The sequence below is a fragment of the Carcharodon carcharias genome, chromosome 12 (assembly GCF_017639515.1).
Source record: "Carcharodon carcharias isolate sCarCar2 chromosome 12, sCarCar2.pri, whole genome shotgun sequence".
Lineage (NCBI taxonomy): Eukaryota > Metazoa > Chordata > Chondrichthyes > Lamniformes > Lamnidae > Carcharodon > Carcharodon carcharias.
The window spans coordinates 99,520,122-99,539,706 of record NC_054478.1 but is presented as its reverse complement, the minus strand read 5'-3'; the positions used below and the strand labels follow the sequence as shown (position 1 = coordinate 99,539,706).

At 46.0% G+C, this 19,585-nt stretch overlaps 1 protein-coding gene across 1 annotated transcript in view; it reads left to right on the top strand.

Annotated features, from left to right (window-relative positions):
• Positions 1 to 19,585, top strand: part of stat4 (signal transducer and activator of transcription 4) — a 141,758-nt gene that overhangs the window by 72,826 nt on the left and 49,347 nt on the right. The window contains exons 6-7 of the mRNA XM_041200881.1: positions 4,491 to 4,569; positions 7,516 to 7,601. Coding sequence (XP_041056815.1) covers positions 4,491 to 4,569; positions 7,516 to 7,601 — 165 coding nt within the window. The remainder of the gene's footprint in view (positions 1 to 4,490; positions 4,570 to 7,515; positions 7,602 to 19,585) is intronic.

Sequence of the window (19,585 nt, the reverse complement as noted above, 5' to 3'; positions counted from 1 at the left end):
TATTAAAGAAACGAACATGCAACTCACATTTAATAGTATATCACCGCAACATTGATAGTGCTGGAAAAAGAACATTGGAACATTGCAGCAGGCCAAGGATGGACATGTGGGCATGAGAACAGGGTGGCGTGTCTTGTTTTGATTAGAGAATCCAAATTTTTAAAGTTTTATTAATGTTATAGCAAAATATTCAAGATATCCATCAATATTTAAACTAGTATTTACTGTAAACAAAAACACAAATTGCTGGAAAATCTCAACAGGTCTGACAGCATCTGTGGAGAGAAGGACAGAGTTAATGTTTTGAGTCCAGATGACTCTTCTTCAGAACTAAAGAGAAGTAGAAATGTGGTGAAATATATACTGCTTAAGGTGGATGGGACAGATGAAGCTGGTTAGAGGGCCAGTGATAGGTGGAGGCAAAGGAGAGATTGCAAAAGATGTCATAAACAAAAGGTCGAAGGGGTGTTGATGGTGGTGATATGGCTAAAGGAGGTGCTAATGGTGACATTAAGAGTAGAAAGCAGGATGAGCCAGTGACAGATGGCCCTAGTGGGGGTGGGATGGGGGGAGGGGATGGTATGGGAGAAAGATCAAAATAGGCTAAAAGGTGGGGATAAAACAATGAATGGAAACAAATTTTAAAAATAATAATAGAAATAGGTGAGAAAAAATGTATATATGAAAATTAAAATTAAAAAATAAATATTTGAAAAAAGGGGATCAAAAAGTATGAGGTTGGAGGAGAGAGTTCATGATCTGAAGTTGTTGAACTCAATGGTAAGTCTGGAAGGCTGTAAAGTGCCTAATTGGAAGATGAGGTGCTGTTCCTCCAATTTGTGTTGAGCTTCACTGGAACATTGCATCAGGCTAAGGATGGACATGCAGACATGAGAGCAGGGTGGTGTGTTGAAATGGCAAGCGACAGGAAGGTCTGGGTCATGCTTGCGGACAGACCGAAGGTGTTCCACAAAGCGGTCACCCAGTCTGCGTTTGATGTATCCAATGTAGGAGGAGACTGCATTGGGAGCAGCAAATACAGTAGATCAAATTGTGGGAAGTGCAAGTGAAGCGCTGCTTCATTTGAAAGGAGCATTTGGGCCTTTGGGTAGTGAGGAGGGGTGAAGTAAAGGGGCAGGTGTTGCATCTTCTGCCTTTGCATGGGAAGGTGCTGTGGGAGGGGAGGTTGAGGTGTAGGTGGTGATGGACGAGTGGACCAGGGTGTCCCAGAGGGAATGGTCCCGACGGAATGCCAACAGTGGGGGGTGAGGGAAAGATATGTTTGGTGGCGGCATCATGTTGGAGTTGGCAGAAATGTTGCAAGATGATCCTTTGAATGTGGAGGCTGGTGGGGTGAAAAGTGAGGACAAGGGGGACCCTATCATGGTTCTGGGAGGGAGAGGAAGGTGCAAGGGCAGAGGCACGAGAGATGGGTCGGATACGGTTGAGGACCCTGTGGGTGGGAAACGTCGGTTAAGGAAGACATGTCAGAAGCACTGTTTTGGAAAGTGGCATCATCGGAACAGATGTGATGGAGGCGAAGGAACTGAGAAAATGGGATGGAGTCCTTACAGGAAGCAGGGTGTGAGGAGTTGTAGTCGAGGTAGCTGTAGGAGTCGGTGGGCTTGTAATGAATATTGGTGGACAGTCTATCACTGGAAATCGAGACACAGAGGTCAAGGAAGGGAAGGGAAGTGTCAGTGATGGAGGGGTGGAAATTGGAAGCAAAATTAATAACTTTTTCCAGGTTCAGATGAGAGCATGAAGTAGCACCAAAACAATTATTGACGTACTGGAGAAAGAGTTGTGGAAGAGGGCCTGAGTAGGAGTGGAACAAGGAATTTTCCACTCCTACTCAGTGAGACGAGTTGAAGGAGAAATTGTTCAGTGAGAGAACAAGTTCAGCCAGACGGAGGAAAGTAGTGGTGGATGGGGATTGTTCAGGCCTCTGTTCAAGGAAAAAACGGAGAGCCCTTAGACCATCCTGGTGGGGGATGGAGGTGTAGAGGGATTGGACGTCCATGAAGAGGAGGCGGTTGGGGCCAGGGGACTGGAAATTGTTGATATGATGTAGGACATCAGAGGAATTGCGGATGTAGGTGGGAAGAGACTGGACAAGGGGAGAAAGAACGGAGTCAAGATAGCAAGAAATGAGTTCAGTGGGGCAGAAACAGGCTGACACGATTGGTCTATCAGGACAGTCCTGTTTGTGGATTTTGGGGAGGAGGTAGAAGCAGGCTGTCCGAGGTTGGGAGGCTGAGGTTGGAAGCTGAGGAGGGAAGATCTCCAGAGGAGATGAGGTCAGCGACAGTCCTGGAAACATGGCTTGGCGTTCAGTGGTGGGGTCATGGTCCAGGAGGAGGTAGGAGGAGGTGTCTGCGAGTTGGCACTCAGCCTCTGCGAGGTAGAGGTCAGTGCGCCAGACAAGAACAGCACTACCCTTGTCAGAAGGTTTGATAACAAAGTCAGGGTTAGACCTGAGAGAACGGAGTGTGGCAAGTTCAGAAGGTGACTGGTTAGAGTGGGTGAGAGGAGCAGAGAAATTGAGATGGCCGATGTCACGCCGACAGTTCTCAATGAAAAGATCAAGGGCAGGTAAGGGAGGGATCCAGGTGGAGGGAGAATACTGGAGGCAGGTGAAAGGATCCATGGAACAGGGTGAGGACTCCTGCCCAAAGAGGTGAGCACGGAGACGAAGGCAGCAGAAGAAGAGTTCAGCATCATGCCGAGCCCAGAATTCATTGAGTTAGTATTTACCTTAGATCCCCGAGTAGAAAGCTACCAGGCCTAGCGAGCTGCCTCTATCCCATTTAAGGAGAGAACTATGTCACTATACTGCAGCAACTACCTTTACTTTGAGAGTCGCTGGATTGAATCCAATGAATCTAAAAATCCGACTGAGAGGTTTGAATACTTATATTATTAAACAGCTGAATCAGCAGGAAACATGTTGAGCACACATGCTGGACAAGATTCTAGCTCTATACAACATCCTTGGAGCATAACATGATACTGAGAGATGCGGATGGTGGTAACTTCCTTGCTACACAATTGTCTGTTAAGATTAGAACTCATTTTCCTGGATTTATTTGACAGATGATTTAGGGTCATCCTTAAAATTTAAAGTAGTGCATTGTTAGATTGTGGTAGTTTATAATTTATCATTGCCTGACTGAGGTGATGTGTCCTTAATTTGCGAAGGTTCGTTCCTGTTTGTTAGGGAGTGTTTTATGCGAAAAGATATGCCATACAAAATGTTGGCATGCTTGATTATGCCCAGGACGTTTGTGTCCTTGGTTATGTCCAGGCATGTTTATGAACTTTAAAACCCTTGTTCAGCAGATGAGTTCTGCTTTTAGGTTCCAATTCCTACTTCATAGGATCACTCAATGTAATCACATAACTCCTTGGCATAGCGGTATTGTCACATGACTAGTCATTGAGAGATCCAGCATAATGCTCTGGAGACCTGGGTTCAAACCCAACCATGGCAGATGGCAAAATCTGAATCCAATAAAAATCTAGAATTAAAAGTCTGATGATGACCATGAAACCCAAGGTTGCAAAAACCCAGCTGGTTCACTAATGTCCTTTGGGGAAGGAAATTTGCCACCCTTGACTGGTATGACCTACATGTGACTCCAGACCCACAGCAATGTGGTTGATTCTTAATTGGGGATGAGCAATAAATTCTGGCCCAGCCAGCAAGTCTGCAATTACAGCTAAATTCCTTCACAACTAGAGACCAGCAGTACAGTACTGTGTCTCAAATCCAGCTGTCCAAAAACTGAAGTCATTGGTAAACCAGACATTTTTAGAATGTGCCATGCATCAATTGTAATTGAGTAAAATAAAAAAAAATTCATCCCTGGGCAATTCAGCTAGATGCTGCATTGGTGTGGTATGATGCATGACTAGTTAGTTATCCATTTTGTCTTTTGCACGCTGGTCTATTCCTGCGCTCCACACAACCCTCGACCCCAACCAAACTGCCTGACCAGAAATCTGGTAAGATCTGAAATCCAGCATGGCCTTGGTCCCAAGGTTGCCGGTTCTGAGACACTCTGCCTGAACAAGATAATCCCCAAGAAATCCAATAGGAAATACAGAAGAAACCTCTTCATCCAGAGTAGTAAGAATTTGGATCTTGCTACCACAGGGAGTGTTTGAAGCAAAAAGCATAGATGCATTTAAGGGGAAACTAGACAAGCATATGAGGGAGAAGGGAATAGAGGGTTGCGATGGTAGATTTAGATGAGAAAAGATGGGAGGAAACTTAAGTGTTGCATAAACACTTGCAAGGACTGGTTGGGCTGAATGGCCTATTTCTGTACCCTGTACCCTATGTAAGCCATAAACCCTCATCCTGAACCTTGGCTACTATGCAAGTCTTTCTTTGTTCAAAAAAAGAAATAAGATTAACTAAAATAAATAACATAACTTTACAAATCTTTATAACCAAAGTTCCTTTCCTTTTTTTCATAAAACAGTTGGTAGAACAAGATGTCAAATATCTTGAGGACCTGCAGGATGAATTTGATTTCAGATACAAGACACTACAGACGCAAGGTAATTTTTTACAGTGAAGAGTTGCTTTCTCTTGTGCAGCCAAGTACCAGCACCTGTGATATCCATCTATGATTTGAATTGGATTTAATGCTAATGGTTAACATCTTTAATTGGGAATGGGGTGGAGAGTGCTATTCTGTGCTCTTGTAACAGTCATATAAATAATAGATTCAGGTTTCACTTTTGGCAATGATTCCAGATAATCAGAATTTACCTATATAGAATGTAATGGGAATGGAAAGTTGAGTGCAGGTGAAATTTAAAGGAATGTAGGTAATTAAAAGGATGTGGCAGAATAGAGGGATAACAATTGAAATACCCTTTTAAAAGGCTGAAAGGCATCTTAAAGGCTTTGAGATTTTGTCAGGATTGAAACAGGGCAAAGAAGTGACAGGTTGAATAAAGGAGAAGGAGACCCTGGGAGGACAGTAGCATAGCAATAATGTTGCTGGATGAGTAATCCAGAGGTACAGACTAATGTTCCAGAGGCATGAGTTCAAAATTCCATCATGGAAGCTGGAGGAATTTAAATTCAATTAATGAATAAATCTGGAATAAAAATGATAAGTCTGATTCATAATGACCATGAAAATATCAGAAATGTAGCAAAAACCCATGTGGTCCGCTGATGTCCTTCAGAGGAGAAAATCTGTTCTTATCCAGTCTGGCCTACCTGACACAAACCCACTGGTTAGGTTGACTAATGACTGCCCTCTAGAATGGCCTGGCAAGCCACTCAGTTGTTTCAAACCTACAGAAAAGTCAAATAAGAATAAAACCGAAGGGAGCACTTGTATCCAGCTAGCATCGGAAACGACAGTGGTACACCTGGTCCAGTCGACCCTGCAAAGCCCCTTTTGCTAAAACCTGGGGACTTGTGCCAAAATTGGGAAAGCTGTCCCACGGACTAGTCAAGCAACAGCCTGACAGCCAAAGTCCCAGACCTCTCCATCACTAGATATGTCCTATCCCACTGGCAGGTCAGGCCCATTAGAGGAGGCAGCACAGTGGTATATAGTCAGGAAGGAGTGACCTGGGAGTCTATAACATTGTCTGTAGCCACCATGCAGTTTCATGGCATCAGATCAAACGTGGGCAAGGAAACCTCCTCCTAATTACCACCTACCACCCACCTTCAGCTGATGAATCAGTACTCCTCCATTTTGAGCACAGTTGGAAGAAGCACTGAGGGTATCAAGAACACCAAATGCAGAATCATGTGGAGGCAACCAGGGCCTCGGCCACCAGCTGGAGAGCTGGCGAGATGCTGTTCACTACCTCTTTTCGGGAAGGCCCGAAGTCTTATGCCACTGAACACTTGACAGGCTAGTGGTGGGCCGTTCTCCAGGATCAAGGACCCGGGAAGTCCTGCCTGCTGAAAACTGCTGGCCAATCAGAAGCTGGCAGCTCTTCTGTACTTAGCAGCAGCACCACCAGGGAGCTGGTGGCTGCTGCAAGTACTGCACCCTTCCAAGGATTCAGATTGAGGAGAGACCCAGGCATAGGAGAGTGAGGTTGGGAATGATGTGGGGGAGCGGGTGAGAGGGCTGGGCAGCAAAGGCAAGGCCATGGCCCTCATTGAGCCCCCTTCCCCTCGTTCTCAATGTCGGGTCTCTTGATCAGCTGTGACTGAATGAGGGATTCCTCCACCCTTTCCCAGAAGCCCACAAACAAGCACACTAGGGTTTGCTTGTTGTGCTGCCTGCATGGCAATCCCTCCATCAGCTGCTGGGTTAATATCAGCATCAGCAGGATGAGGCCCTTAAGTAGGCAATAATTCCCTACTTACGGGCCTCAATTTGGCAGCAGGGTGGGAAGGCCATCCTGCCATGGACTAAACACTGATTAAATGCTACCCCCCACAACCCCACCACCATATTTGCCATGGGACAGGACACAAGATTCTGCCCAGAATGTAATCTGAGACTTCAAAGTCCATTACCAGGAGTGGCTCAACAGCAACACTACTGACAGTGTTGGCCGACTCCTGAAGGACATACCTGCTAGACTGGGTCTGCGGTAGGTGGTGAGCAAACTAATAAGAGGGTAAAGCCTGGTTGACCTCATCCTCACCAATTTATCTGTTACAGATGCGTCTGCACATATCAACATTAGTATGAGTGACTACCATGCCGTGTGGAGATCAAGTCCTGTCTTCACACTAAGGACATCCTGCATTATGTTGTATGGCACTAGCACAGTGCTCAATGGGATAGACTCAGAATAATAGGTCTAGCAGCTCAAACCTGGACATCCAGGAGGCTTTGTGGGCCATCATCAGCAGCAGAATTGTATTCAAATGCAATCTGTAACCTCATGCCCTGGCATATCCCTCTCTCTACCATTATCATCAAGCTAGGGAACCAAACCTGGTTCAATAAGGATTGCAGAAGAGCATGTCAGGAGCAGCACCAGGCATATCTAAAATTAAGGTGCCAACCTGGTGACGCTACAACATAGGAATACAGGCATGTTAAACAGCAGAAGCAGCATGCTATTTCCAGAGCTAAATGATCCCACAACCGATGGATCAGAGCAAAGCTGTGCATTCCTGCCACATCCAGTTGTGAATGGTGGTGCACAATTAATCAACTAACTGGAGCAGGATGCTCCATAAATATCCCCATCCTCAAAGATGGAGGAGTCCAGCACATCAATGCAAAAGACAAGGATGAAGCAGTTGCAATCATCTTCTGCATGCAATTACTTTCCCTTTAAATTAAATGCCATATGGCTTTGCTGTCTCTAGCAACCCTGGATTGACAGATGGATATTTGCAGTATTTTGTACCCCTATATCTCCACCATCCCCCCCAAAGTGTATTTTGGATTTCTGCCCATTTCTGGTTAATATACCCCATTAACTGGTACACATTTTGTAATGAACACAAAAATCGACACCAAGGTCTCTCATGTATTTTTATCGGAGTTAACTTTGTTTCCTCAGAACACAGTGATAGAAACAGTGTTCATGTGAAGGAGGAGGTTTTTCGGTTGCAAGGAATGCTCAATCAGCTGGATCATAAACGAAAGGTAGAGTGCTATTGTACAGCATGAATAGAATCATTGAAATTTATGGCACAGGAGGTCATTCAGTCCATTGTTACCTTGCCAGCCGAAAAAGAACTATCCAACCTAATGCCACTCTCCAGCTCTTGGCCCATAGCTATGTAGGTTTATGGCACTTAATTGCATATCCAAGTATTTTTTAAATGCAATGAGGGTTTCTGTTTCTACCACCCTTTCATGCAGTGAGTTATAGATATTCATCACAATTAAATCTCACCTCAGCCGCGTGCTCCCCCCCCCCCCACTCCAAAGAAAACAAACCCAGCCTATTCAATCTTTCCTCATAGCTAAAATTCTCCAGTCCTGACAATATCCTTATAAATCACCTTTGTACCATTTCTAGTGTGATCAAATACTTCCTGTAATGAGGTGATCAGAACTATAAGCAGTGCTCTAACTGTAGCCTGACTAGTCTTTTATACAGTTCTAGCATTACCTCCCTGCTCTTATATTCTCTGTCCTGGTGAATAATGGAAAGTATCCCATATGCCTTCTTAACTACCGTAGCTGCTACCTTCATGGATCTGTGGACATAGACTCCAGGTTCTTCTGTTCCTCAACGCTTCTCAGCATCCACACATTTATTATGTATTCTCATGCAGTGTTTTCCCTTCCCAAATGCATTACCTCACACTTGTATAAATTGAATCCCATTTGCTAGTTTCTGCCCATCTGACAAGTCTTTTGATATCTTCCTACAGCTTTGACTACAGCTATTTTCCTCACTGTCAATCACATGGTCAATTTTTGTATCATCTGTTATGATCCCAGCTGATGTGACAAGCTAAATTCCAGGGTAGAACCTGGCTTGATAGCTCCTAACTTTTATTTGTTTGTTTAAATACGTGGAGAGTGGCCACTGAACAGAGTCACAGGGGTCAGCTGAAGAACTTTCAACAAAAGAATAAAATATTTATTAAACAGGAAAAGATTAACTATATTAAAATACTCCTTCACCCACAACTATACCTTTACAGATATATACAGATTAGTAAGGATAACACAAGTTATAAAAGCTATCTTATACTCTAATGTTCACAGTAGTACACAGTCCATGTAAACCAATAGGCAATCTGTAGTCAGGTACACCAGACTCTGGAACCAAGGAACAGATGCCACCCCAAACAGATGCTATGGATCTCCCCTCAACTCCTCACAGATGCTTGTCACACCAAGAGCCAACCAGTTTCTCTGAACTCCGTCTTTCATATGAGGGTTTCCAATCTCCACTCTCCAAGAACTTGCTTTGGAATCTTCTCCCAAACTGATGCTTTTTCTCAAACACCTTCTGCAAGGGTCCACCTCCAGGATTCCGATGTTCCTCTCTCCTGAATCACCACATGCATTCAAGCTTTCTTCCACGCACTCTCTCTCTCTCTGATTCAGCCATACCAACAGTACACCACTGCTTCACACGCCCATAGTAAAAAGTTACAGACCTTCAGCTGTCTCCTTGGACCTTCTAGCTTCTCACTAGCTTCTCACATGCCTATATCGCTTTAAGTCTGCTTCCTACAGCTTTCTCCCTTTAAGCTCGAAGCCTTCCTCTCTGGTCCTTACTGTCACTTCCACAGAGCAGCACCTTTTCCTACAGTGTCCTGTTATTCCTTTGACTAGAAGGTCTTCTTGGGATTCCTCCTTTCTCTGTCACTTCTTGGCCTTAGGACCTTTAAGTTCTTTAGGGTAATCTGCTCTCTCTCTCTGCAGTTTCCCATCCCAGCATCCAGTCTCTCTGGAATCCTGGCTTCAACTTCAGTTTGGGACTTGCTATCTGTCCCTCTGCTGTCCAGTCTCTCCGGCAACTGCTTTCAACTGAACTCAAACTACCCTTATATCTCTATGGGGACTCCAGTTGCTAAGTAACAGCACTGTATTTGCTATGCCTGTCTCTTTATGGGGTATGTGGAACATTCCTTGTTCCAGTCCTACTCCGGCCCCCTTCCACAACTCTTTCTCCGGTACATCGATGATTACTTCGGTGCCGCTTCATGCTCTCGTCGGGACTTGGAAAAATTTATTAATTTTGCTTCCAATCTCCACCCCTCCATCATTTTCACGTGGTCCATCTCTGACACTTCCCTTCCCTTCCTTGACCTCTCTGTCTCAATCTCTGGTGATAGACTGTCCACCAATATCCATTACAAACCCACCGACTCCCACAGCTATCTCGACTACAGCTCCTCACACCCTGCTTCCTGTAAGGACTCCATCCCATTCTCTCAGTTCCTTCGCCTCCGTCGCATCTGTTCCGATGATGCTACCTTCAAAAACAGTTCCTCTGACATGTCCTCCCTCTTCCTTAACCGAGGTTTTCCACCCACGGTCGTTGACAGGGCCCTCAACCGTGTCCGGCCCATCTCCCGCGCATCCGCCCTCATGCCTTCTCCTCCCTCCCAGAAACATGATAGTGTCCCCCTTGTCCTCACTTATCACCCCACCAGCCTCCGCATTCAAAGGATCATCCTCCGCCATTTCTGCCAACTCCAGCATGATGCCACCACCAAACACATCTTCCCTTCACCCCCCCATCGGCATTCCGTAGGGATCGTTCCCTCCGGGACACCCTGGTCTACTCCTCCATCACCCCCTACTCCTCAACCCCCTTCTATGGCACCACCCCATGCCCACGCAAAAGATGCAACACCTGCCCCTTCACTTCCTCTCTCCTCACCGTCCAAGGACCCAAACACTCCTTTCAAGTGAAGCAGCATTTCACTTGCATTTCCCCCAACTTAGTCTACTGCATTCGTTGCTCCCAATGTGGTCTCCTCCACATTGGAGAGACCAAACGTAAACTGGGCGACTGCTTTGCAGAACACCTGCGGTCTGTCCGCAAGAATGACCCAAACCTCCCTGTCGCTTGCCATTTTAACACTCCACCCTGCTCTCTTGCCCACATGTCTGTCCTTGGCTTGCTGCATTGTTCCAGTGAAGCCCAATGCAAACTGGAGGAACAACACCTCATCTTCCGACTAGGCACTTTACAGCCATCCGGACTGAATATTGAATTCAACAACTTTAGGTCGTGAGCTCCCTCCCCCATCCCCACCCCCTTTCTGTTTCCCCCTTCCTTTTTTTTTTCCAATAAATTATATAGATTTTCCTTTTCCCATCTATTTCCATTATATAAAAAAAAAATTTTTTTTTTACATCTTTTATGCCCTCCCCACCCCCACTAGAGCTATACCTTGAGTGCCCTACCATCCATTCTTAATTAGCAAATTCGTTTAGATAATATCACCAACTTTAACTTTAACACCTATGTGTTCTTTGTACTATTGTTGTTGACATCTTTTGATGATCTGCTTCTTTCACTGCTTGTTTGTCCCTACAACCACACCCCCACTCCACCTCTCTCTCTCTCTCTCTCTCTCTCTCTCTCTCTCCGCCCCCCACACACACACCTTAAACCAGCTTATATTTCAACTCCTTCTTGGACTCGAACTCAAGTTCTGTCGAAGGGTCATGAGGACTCGAAACGTCAACTCTTTTCTTCTCCGCCGATGCTGCCAGACCTGCTGAGTTTTTCCAGGTAATTCTGTTTTTGTTTTTGTTTTGGATTTCCAGCATCCGTAGTTTTTTTGTTTTTATCACTGTATTTTCCTACTCTTGTTTGCTTTAACTCTCCTTCAAAAGTCGTAAAAATCTCATTAGAAATGTAGGTATGCAGACAGAGCTTTTGAAGTGAAACTAAAACTCAACTTTTCTTAACGGACAAATACAGAAGTAGAAATCAAACTTAAGCATTAAAGATATACCTTATTCTTAACACACCTAAATACGCATATAACTTACTTAAACTATCTCTATTTCCTAACACATCTGCAAACTTTCTAATCATGGCCCCTATGTTTAAGCCTAAATCATTGATGTGCACCATGAAAATCAAGCGACCTGGTATTAAGCCTTACAGAGCCCCAATGGGAACAGCCTTTTAGTCACAAAATCACCCATTGATCATTACCCTTTGCTTCCCACCACTGAAGAAATTTTATATCCAACTTGACACTTTCCTTTGAACCCCATTGTCATTTACTTTTATGATCCACCTGCCATATGGGGTCCTGTCAAAAACCTTGCTAAAATTCTTGTAGACTACATCAAAAGCATTAACCTCATCGATCCTCCCTTTTGCCTCTTCAGAAATTCAATTGAGTTAACCAGACACAACCTACCCTCAACAAATCCATGCTGACTGTGCTTGCTTAATCCATGACTTCCTAAATGCTGATTAAAACTTTCCGTCAAAATGTTTTCCAATGATTTGCCCACCGCTGACTGGGCTGTATTTACTCAGTCTTTTTACCTTTTGCAACAACAATACAATGCGAGTCCTCTGAAACCAAGCATTCCTAATAAGGCCATCTATTCAGCCTTCTTATATTGATACAGTTGCCAACTGACCTCATTGTGAATGCCTTGTTCGGCTCCAAGAACAGTCAATGCACTTAGATTACAGCAAACAATGGTTATACAGCTGCAGAGGGAGGGACTGCTTTGCTTGATTGACATCTTGATGACCTTGTAATAACATGCTGCTTCCTTCTAGAGATTTTTTTTCACTGTATGTTTATTTTCACATGATTAAGCAGCCTGAAGTGGATGAAATCTTCTGTTATTGATACTATGAATTGCTGTGTTTGATTCTAACTTTTAAGGGGTTATAAACTGAGCCTCTTTTTTTTCAAAAGCCTCTGCCTATTGTGTCAGTTTCAGGGACGTTTCAAAGACTTGCCAGACTTGCCAATGGCTCTTTGGTTCTGTACGTATGGATACTGGAAGAGTGGGTATGGAAGATGCATGGGGGCATGGAAGGGGCATGGGGGTATGAGGAAGCATGGAAAGAGCATGGGGGAATACAAGGGGGCATGGGGGACATGGAAGGGGCATGGGGGTACGGGTGGTTGGTAGGGGGGGTTGAGGGTTGAGGGTTTATGAACCTGACATTTATCATTGCAACTGGGCCGATGTCCCAGTAAACAGAGGTGACCATTCTGGCCTGCCAGCATTGCCATCTGCCTGCCTCCATTGCTGATTCCAGCCTGTCTTTGAAGGTGGTGGGCCCAACTCTATCCTGCCTGGAACAAAATATGACATCGAATGCCTCCTTAACAGGATGAGTCTGCGGAGTTGGGAACATTCCTGACTCCCGACACCTGTCTCCATCACGAAAGTTCATCCCAAAGTCTAGAGCTGCCTCTTCTCTTGTTGAGCTTGCTAAACACTAGCTAATAAATGTTCTCCTGAATGCATTTTAGGAATTCCACCTCCTCTACCCCATCAGTATTAAGGTAGTTCAAATCCATGTCATTTACAACCCTATTGGGTTTGCACTTCTCAGAAAGCTACCTATATATTTGCTCTGCAATCTCCCTATGACTGTTTGGAGATCTATAGTACTCCAGTGTGATTGCCCCTTCAGTTCTTCACTTCAACCCATTTGATGATCCTTCTGACATATCATCCCTCCTCACAGCTGTGATTATTTCTTTAATCAATATTGTGACCCACTCTCCACCCCCTCTCCCCACTGCCCCCCCACCCCCAACCATCCCCCTTCTTTTTCATCTGCCCTGTCTTGTTTGAAAACCCTGTGATCAGGAATACTGGTTCCATAAAAGCTATACCTTATCTTTAAGAGATGCTGCACTTCATGTTCCCCCCAACCCCATAAATTCATCACTCTCTGCACAAATAAAAACAAATTCAAAATATTTAAATTGGCCAACCCACAGAATCTGGTAAGATTGGTCACCAAGAGTCACTATTAACTCCAATTGGGGAAATGGCCTTCCTGTAAGACATCATGTTGTAGGAAAATATATATATGAAAAATTCTGGATTGACTCGAATTTAACCTGTGGTCTTCATATTGTGCTGGGGATTTTGGCTTCTGATTGTCAGTTGATCTATGAATAAATATGACTCAGTAATTTAGCCTGTTTATTTTGGTCTGATGATGTATTGTTTTCTGCCTTTCAGAAGGCGTGGTAGCACCTTATATGTATTCCAATGAACAGTACATCGCCATTGAGGTATAATTAAAAACCTGAGCATACTGCCCCATAAACAGTGCAAATACAGATGCAAATTTTAGCTAATAGGAGATTTTATCTGCTTAATTAGCCATCAGCAGAAGAACAAGTGCTAGGATAAAAGCTTGAATTGTTACACCCTTGTGTAAATTTTACAAGCTCAAATGATATGGTAGATGTGGGCTGGAAAATAGGGCACCCACATTTGCATGTCTGAGTTCTTGCACATCACATTTTGTAACACGTTGGGCGGAATTTTCCGCTCCGGAGACTAAGTGTGGTCGCGGATGGGAAAAGCAGCACATTTCCCGCTGGCTGGCGTGGCAGGTTTCTGCACCAGATAGTCCGCTTTTTGGCTCATTATAGATGAATGGACATGAAAAACATTGTATCTCATGGCAGGGCAGGCTGGGATTCATCTGCCTCGCCATGACCTCATTGGATCATCTTTCTGGGTGCCATATTTAAACCACACATCATTCACTGTCTGCATTCTGGGACTGTTGGTGGTGAGTGTTCACCCCAAAAGGAAAGAAGCCAACTGCCCCCTAGTTCAGTGACAATGCACTGGATGCACCTCTGAACAGTGTGGAGGCATCCCGGGACATCCTTTACGCCCGAGATGGCAGAAGGAGCTCCACCAACCTCACCACACCAGCTTGGGAGCAGATCGCCAGGGCAGTCAGCACTAACACTCCTCAGAGGAGGACAGACATCCAGTGCAGGAACAGGATGAATGATCTCATTCATTCCACCAGGATAAGTCAACCTTCTCCTTACTCTCAACTCACACTCTCCTGAGGCCATCAGGCATTCGCTGGGTTACAGTCCATAGGGATATCACACACTACAGCACAAGGGACATCATCACTGACTCTCTCTCACACACTTTGATATCTTCATCTCTCCTCACATCCTGTGCAGCCCGTGTCCTCAGTTCTTAATGGGTCCACTCAGCACCCACAGAAGGCAGGCACCCTTAAAATCTGCCTTGGCATCCGTCCTGTTCACAGTCTGCCCATTTGTCTTTATGCAGGAGAAGATCGCTCACAGCAAAAGGGAGAGATCACACACCAGAGGGAGGATGCCTGAGCTCAGGGTCCTCACACAGTATGAAGAATGTGCGACAGAGCTGGCTGGTGAGGACCGGCACTTTGCCTGTGCCAAGGATAAGACTGGCATCCCCCAAACCAGTGAGGACCCATCACCAGCTCATCGGTCACCTGGTGAAACTGTGGGTACTTTGTAATGTTGTTTACTGTGCAGCCAATCACTAAGTAACTATTCTTTCTTTGACAGGCACCATCAGGAAATGGAAAGGGCCCACCAGCAGCCAGCCCATCAGCCTCAGCCCCTATACCAGCTTCAACGAGGATCTTGAAGACACACTGGATGAAGACCCATCACATCATTCACCTGCAGCCTCCACCAGTGCAGAGACACACACTTCGGTGGAACCTAGTTGTGGAGTAGGCTCGGGGTCACAATCTGGTGAGCTCAGCGCAAATTCAAGTCCACAGCGGGCAGAGGCAGGGACATCCAAGGTCAACGACATTGGAAGATTGCTGGAACCAGGCTCCTGTAGGGTTTGAGTCAGAGGGCGAGTCTGTGGACTAGGCCCTCACACAGATGTTGCAGCTGCAAAGACAAACACGGGAACACCAGACAGGGTTGTCAGACACCATCATCAGGTTGCAGCGGATGATGGAGGAGCCCATCCAAGTTCAGTCTGATGCCTTAGCGCTGACATGCCAGCACAACGAGGTCAACACTGTTAGGATGACGACCACCATGTAGACCTTTGTCCCAGACACTGCACCTGATTTGCACTAGGACCTGCACTCCATCGCTCTGGCCATACGTAAGATCCATCAGAGGCTAGGCAAGAGGAGTATGGGGCAACTAGACCTCACTCCAGTTACTCCTTCTCCTCAAGGAGCCAGGTGGGGGCCCTCAGGCACCCATGGGGAGGAGGATTGTCAGCTGGACATTCTGGGGCCATCCACCCAGGTGACTCTAAAAGTGTCCAGCTGGTCCCAAACTCCTCTGCCTGTGACCCCCATCATCTGCATGTCAACAGGCTGAGGAGGGTGCACCAACCCCACAGCAGAAGGCCCAAAGCAGGGCGGGCCCTCTAAGCTCCGGCCCTTCAAAGCTCCGGCCCTTCAGAGGACACCTGCCAATGTCATCACAGGCAACAGTGTGTAGCAGTCAGCAGGCTACCTGCACCTCTGCTGTGGATGTCGGGGAAGCATCTAGACATGGTGGTATGGTACAGAAAATTAAGGGATACGACGAGCACAAAGATACTATTCCACAATTCCACAGATTCCGCAATCGGTGTAGAATTTGCACAAATGTAAATAGATTTTGACTCATTCCACTTCTCGTGTTGTGTATGCCTCTTCTATCTGAAGATATACTCCATGGTCTATCAAGTGTCACAAATGCCCCTCCTCCTCCCAGACGTCCCATCATCTGCCTCAACTCTATGGTGTCTAGAACCATCTCATTACAGTGCATGACCATTCTCTGTGCAGTATCGACATGAGTAAGCGTCTCCCTTTAAGAAAGTTGTGGTTGGCCAAGGCATCTCTGAGACCTGCTTCAGAAGTTCATATAATGTTGCCTCCTGAGTTTAGAATCTGGAGGCTGCTTTAGTCCCTGATACTTCTGCATTGTAAAGTGCTCAATGTGAATTTTACAGGATTGAATGCAACACGCATGGATTCGTTGCATCCTTCGTTGGCCTCCATGTACTTTCAGTCAGCCTTGAGTATGCTCCACATATGCACCCAAGCTCAGGCCTCTTATGCGCTCCTGTCTGCCTGCAGCATTATCTCATGTCCGTGTGTGCATCTGAACATCACTCCAAAATTAATCCCCACCTTCCAACCTCCATGATTTAGAGCTATGAGCCCCACTGACGGATGTTGACCCTTGCGATTCCTGCTGGATGGCTAAAACTGTGCGACCCAGGAGTTGTGTGCAGAGGCCCTGACTTGGAAATGGGAGAATGCAGCACTGGGCTAGAACGCCTGGCTAACGACTCGTCACATTAACCCTCTGCCAGCTCTGAGATGGTCAATTGACATGGTAATGTGCAACTTACAATTGCATCGATTTCTGTATGCATATGTCAGACTGTTGGAATGAAAATGTGAAGACATCAAATGGGATCAGCATGAAGCTGCAATACATGTGATATGTGCTCTTTATTATCAATGATTTGGATCTTTAAGATCTAGATGGAGTGTCTGGATTTTTGGGCCCACAAATGCCTTGAGGTGCCTTGTCAGACTGCAGGTATACCGCTACAAGACCACTGAGGATTTTAATGCTGCTCCTACCTCTTGAAGGCTGCTGTAGGCAGTGGAATGTTGGTGAGATGCTTGAAGATGATGCACCATCTCAACTCTGTGCACAAAATGCCATGTTACTGTTTTTATCCCATAACAGAAAGCTCCCGAGACTGCCCTACTTTCCAAGGCTGAGAACATCGTGACGCAAGTTTGTAACTCCTCATTCAGAGATGAATGTATTGTGTTGAGATGATTAGGATCGCAACCAAGGTGGTAAGATGGATCCAGCATGGAGGGTAGTGGTGAAAGGCTCATATGAGCCATTCATCATCATCCTCCTGTAATCTGGTGGCTATAAGCAGGTCGCATGCATGCCTGTCTCATCTGGCCCGTGCTGTGGCCTCTTCCTCTGGAGTTTTAGCTTCTTCACCCTCATCAAGCTCAGCCCTCTCAATATCCTCAACATCAGAGGAGACGTGTAGCTCTGCCAACTCTTGTTCAAGCAAGACATCCCCCCTTTGGAGCACCAGGTTATGCAGAGTGCAGCAAGCCATGATGATGCGGGAGACCCTCTGGGGAGAGTACTGGAGAGCACTGCCTGACCTGTTCATACATCAAAAACACTTCTTCAAGATGCCAATGGTCTGCTCAATCAATGAGCATGTTGCAGAATGAACAGCATTATACCTCTGCTGTGAGGCACTTTGTGGTCATCAATCACATCCTTTGCAGGTAGCCTTTATCATCGAGGAGCCAACCCTGGATGTGCTGAGGACCCTTGAGGATCTGTGGCACCTGCGAATGATTCAAGATGTACGAGTCCTGGGAGCATCCAGGATATCTCGCTCATACTTGCATAATCTGCTTCCAGTATTTACAGACCTGTTGTACATTGAGAGGGTGACACCCTTTCCTGTTGATGAATTGCAGTGGCTGCTTCTAGGGAGCTCTTAAAGCCATATGAGTGCAGTCGATGGCACCCTGCACCTATGGGAATCTGGAGATGGCTGTAAATCCTACTACTTTGGCAGCCTGGCTGACTTCATCTAAGGAGAACTGTAACCTCTCAAATGCATTTGTGAGCAGTTGCTTGAGAAATCCCGCAGAGGCTCCCAGTGGAATTCTGGAGTGAGCCACTTGCAAACAAGTTCAAAGTGGCGGTCACTTTTAGAGCCAATGACAATGGATGGCCTCCCAGCCTCTGTGGTATCACCTCCTCCTGGAGAATGTGGTAGATGTGAGCCACGACATCCATGGACATGTGAAGGTGTCTATGGCATGTCTCTCACTTTTCTGAAGATATGAGGATTGTCTTCTGTACACCCATGATCTTGCCAGATGCCCCCGCTCAATAGCTCTATCAGCCTCAGCTTCTGGCTCTTGAGGGGGCCCTGCAGGCCCTTGTTCATCAGCATGATGCTCTTCCCTTAAGCCAGCCTGGTAGCACCAGTCCCTTCTTCAACTTTTTAGTTGCCTGATTGCCTTCATCATGGCAATGTTGCCTGCTCTTTCGATGAGGCACTCATGCTCATGTCTGCGGGAACATTGAACAATACCTGCTAGCTAGGGAGTCATTGTGGAGCCCATGGGCCATTACATTCCCACTGAGTCTTTTGGAGTGCTATTACACCCTTCTGGATCACCCATAGGGTACACATCTCCCCAACCACCACCTCCACCACAACTACACAGGCATGACAGGGCTTTAACACAGGGGCTTGGATCTGACTGAGCTCTGCCAAGCGAGAGAAGCCTCAGTCAGGGCACTATCAGACTGTATCCTTAGGATTACACAACAGCCCCAACTTGCACTCATGTTATGAGAGTTTTGTGAGGGAGGGGTCCTTTAAAATCTTAAACTGCCAGCTGCAAGGTTTAGAGGCCTTAGGGCCACTAGGCATTGCATTTTGGCCCATGGCCACTTTTCAGTTTGTTCCTTCTGACACTCATGATTTCCCATGAGAGGGACAAAGGGTCTTTGGAAGCCAATCCTACAATGGCCCCAATTGGGTTCATACTCTCGCAAGAATGTGCAACATGAGTTAAGGCGCCATATTCCCTAAATTGGCTTTTGACTATTCTAACATGTCTCAGCTCTGCCTTCCTCCCCATTTGGCTAAGTGGAAATTAGTAGGTTATCCCTTCAATTTGCACACGTGCCATAGTCAATTCCTACCATAAGCCCTGTTAGCCCTCCTCTGGCAGTTTGTTTCAGAGATTGTTTTTCAACTGTGTCATTGGTCAGCTTGAAAATGGTGGTGCTGAGGTATTACTCCCAGACCAGCTTCGAGCCCCCACCATGTGACTGCTGAAATCCTTCCCATCGTACTGGAGGAACATCATGTGCAGGCCTTCCTCCCTGCAATCACTCTCCTTCCTTCCCCTTTAATCCTTGATCCCATTGCTATCGTCATGGATATCCCTATCCTCCCTCCTGAACAATTTGATGTCGATGCCCCGTATGGACCTGATCCCTCCCCATCTTGAGGTTCATTGTACTGTGGTTTATGGAGACCCTCCTCATAAGACCATCAACGCCCCCGACTCCACCCCACCCCCACCCCAGCACCACCACATTACCTGTTCCACATCTACAGGCTACAGATGTCTC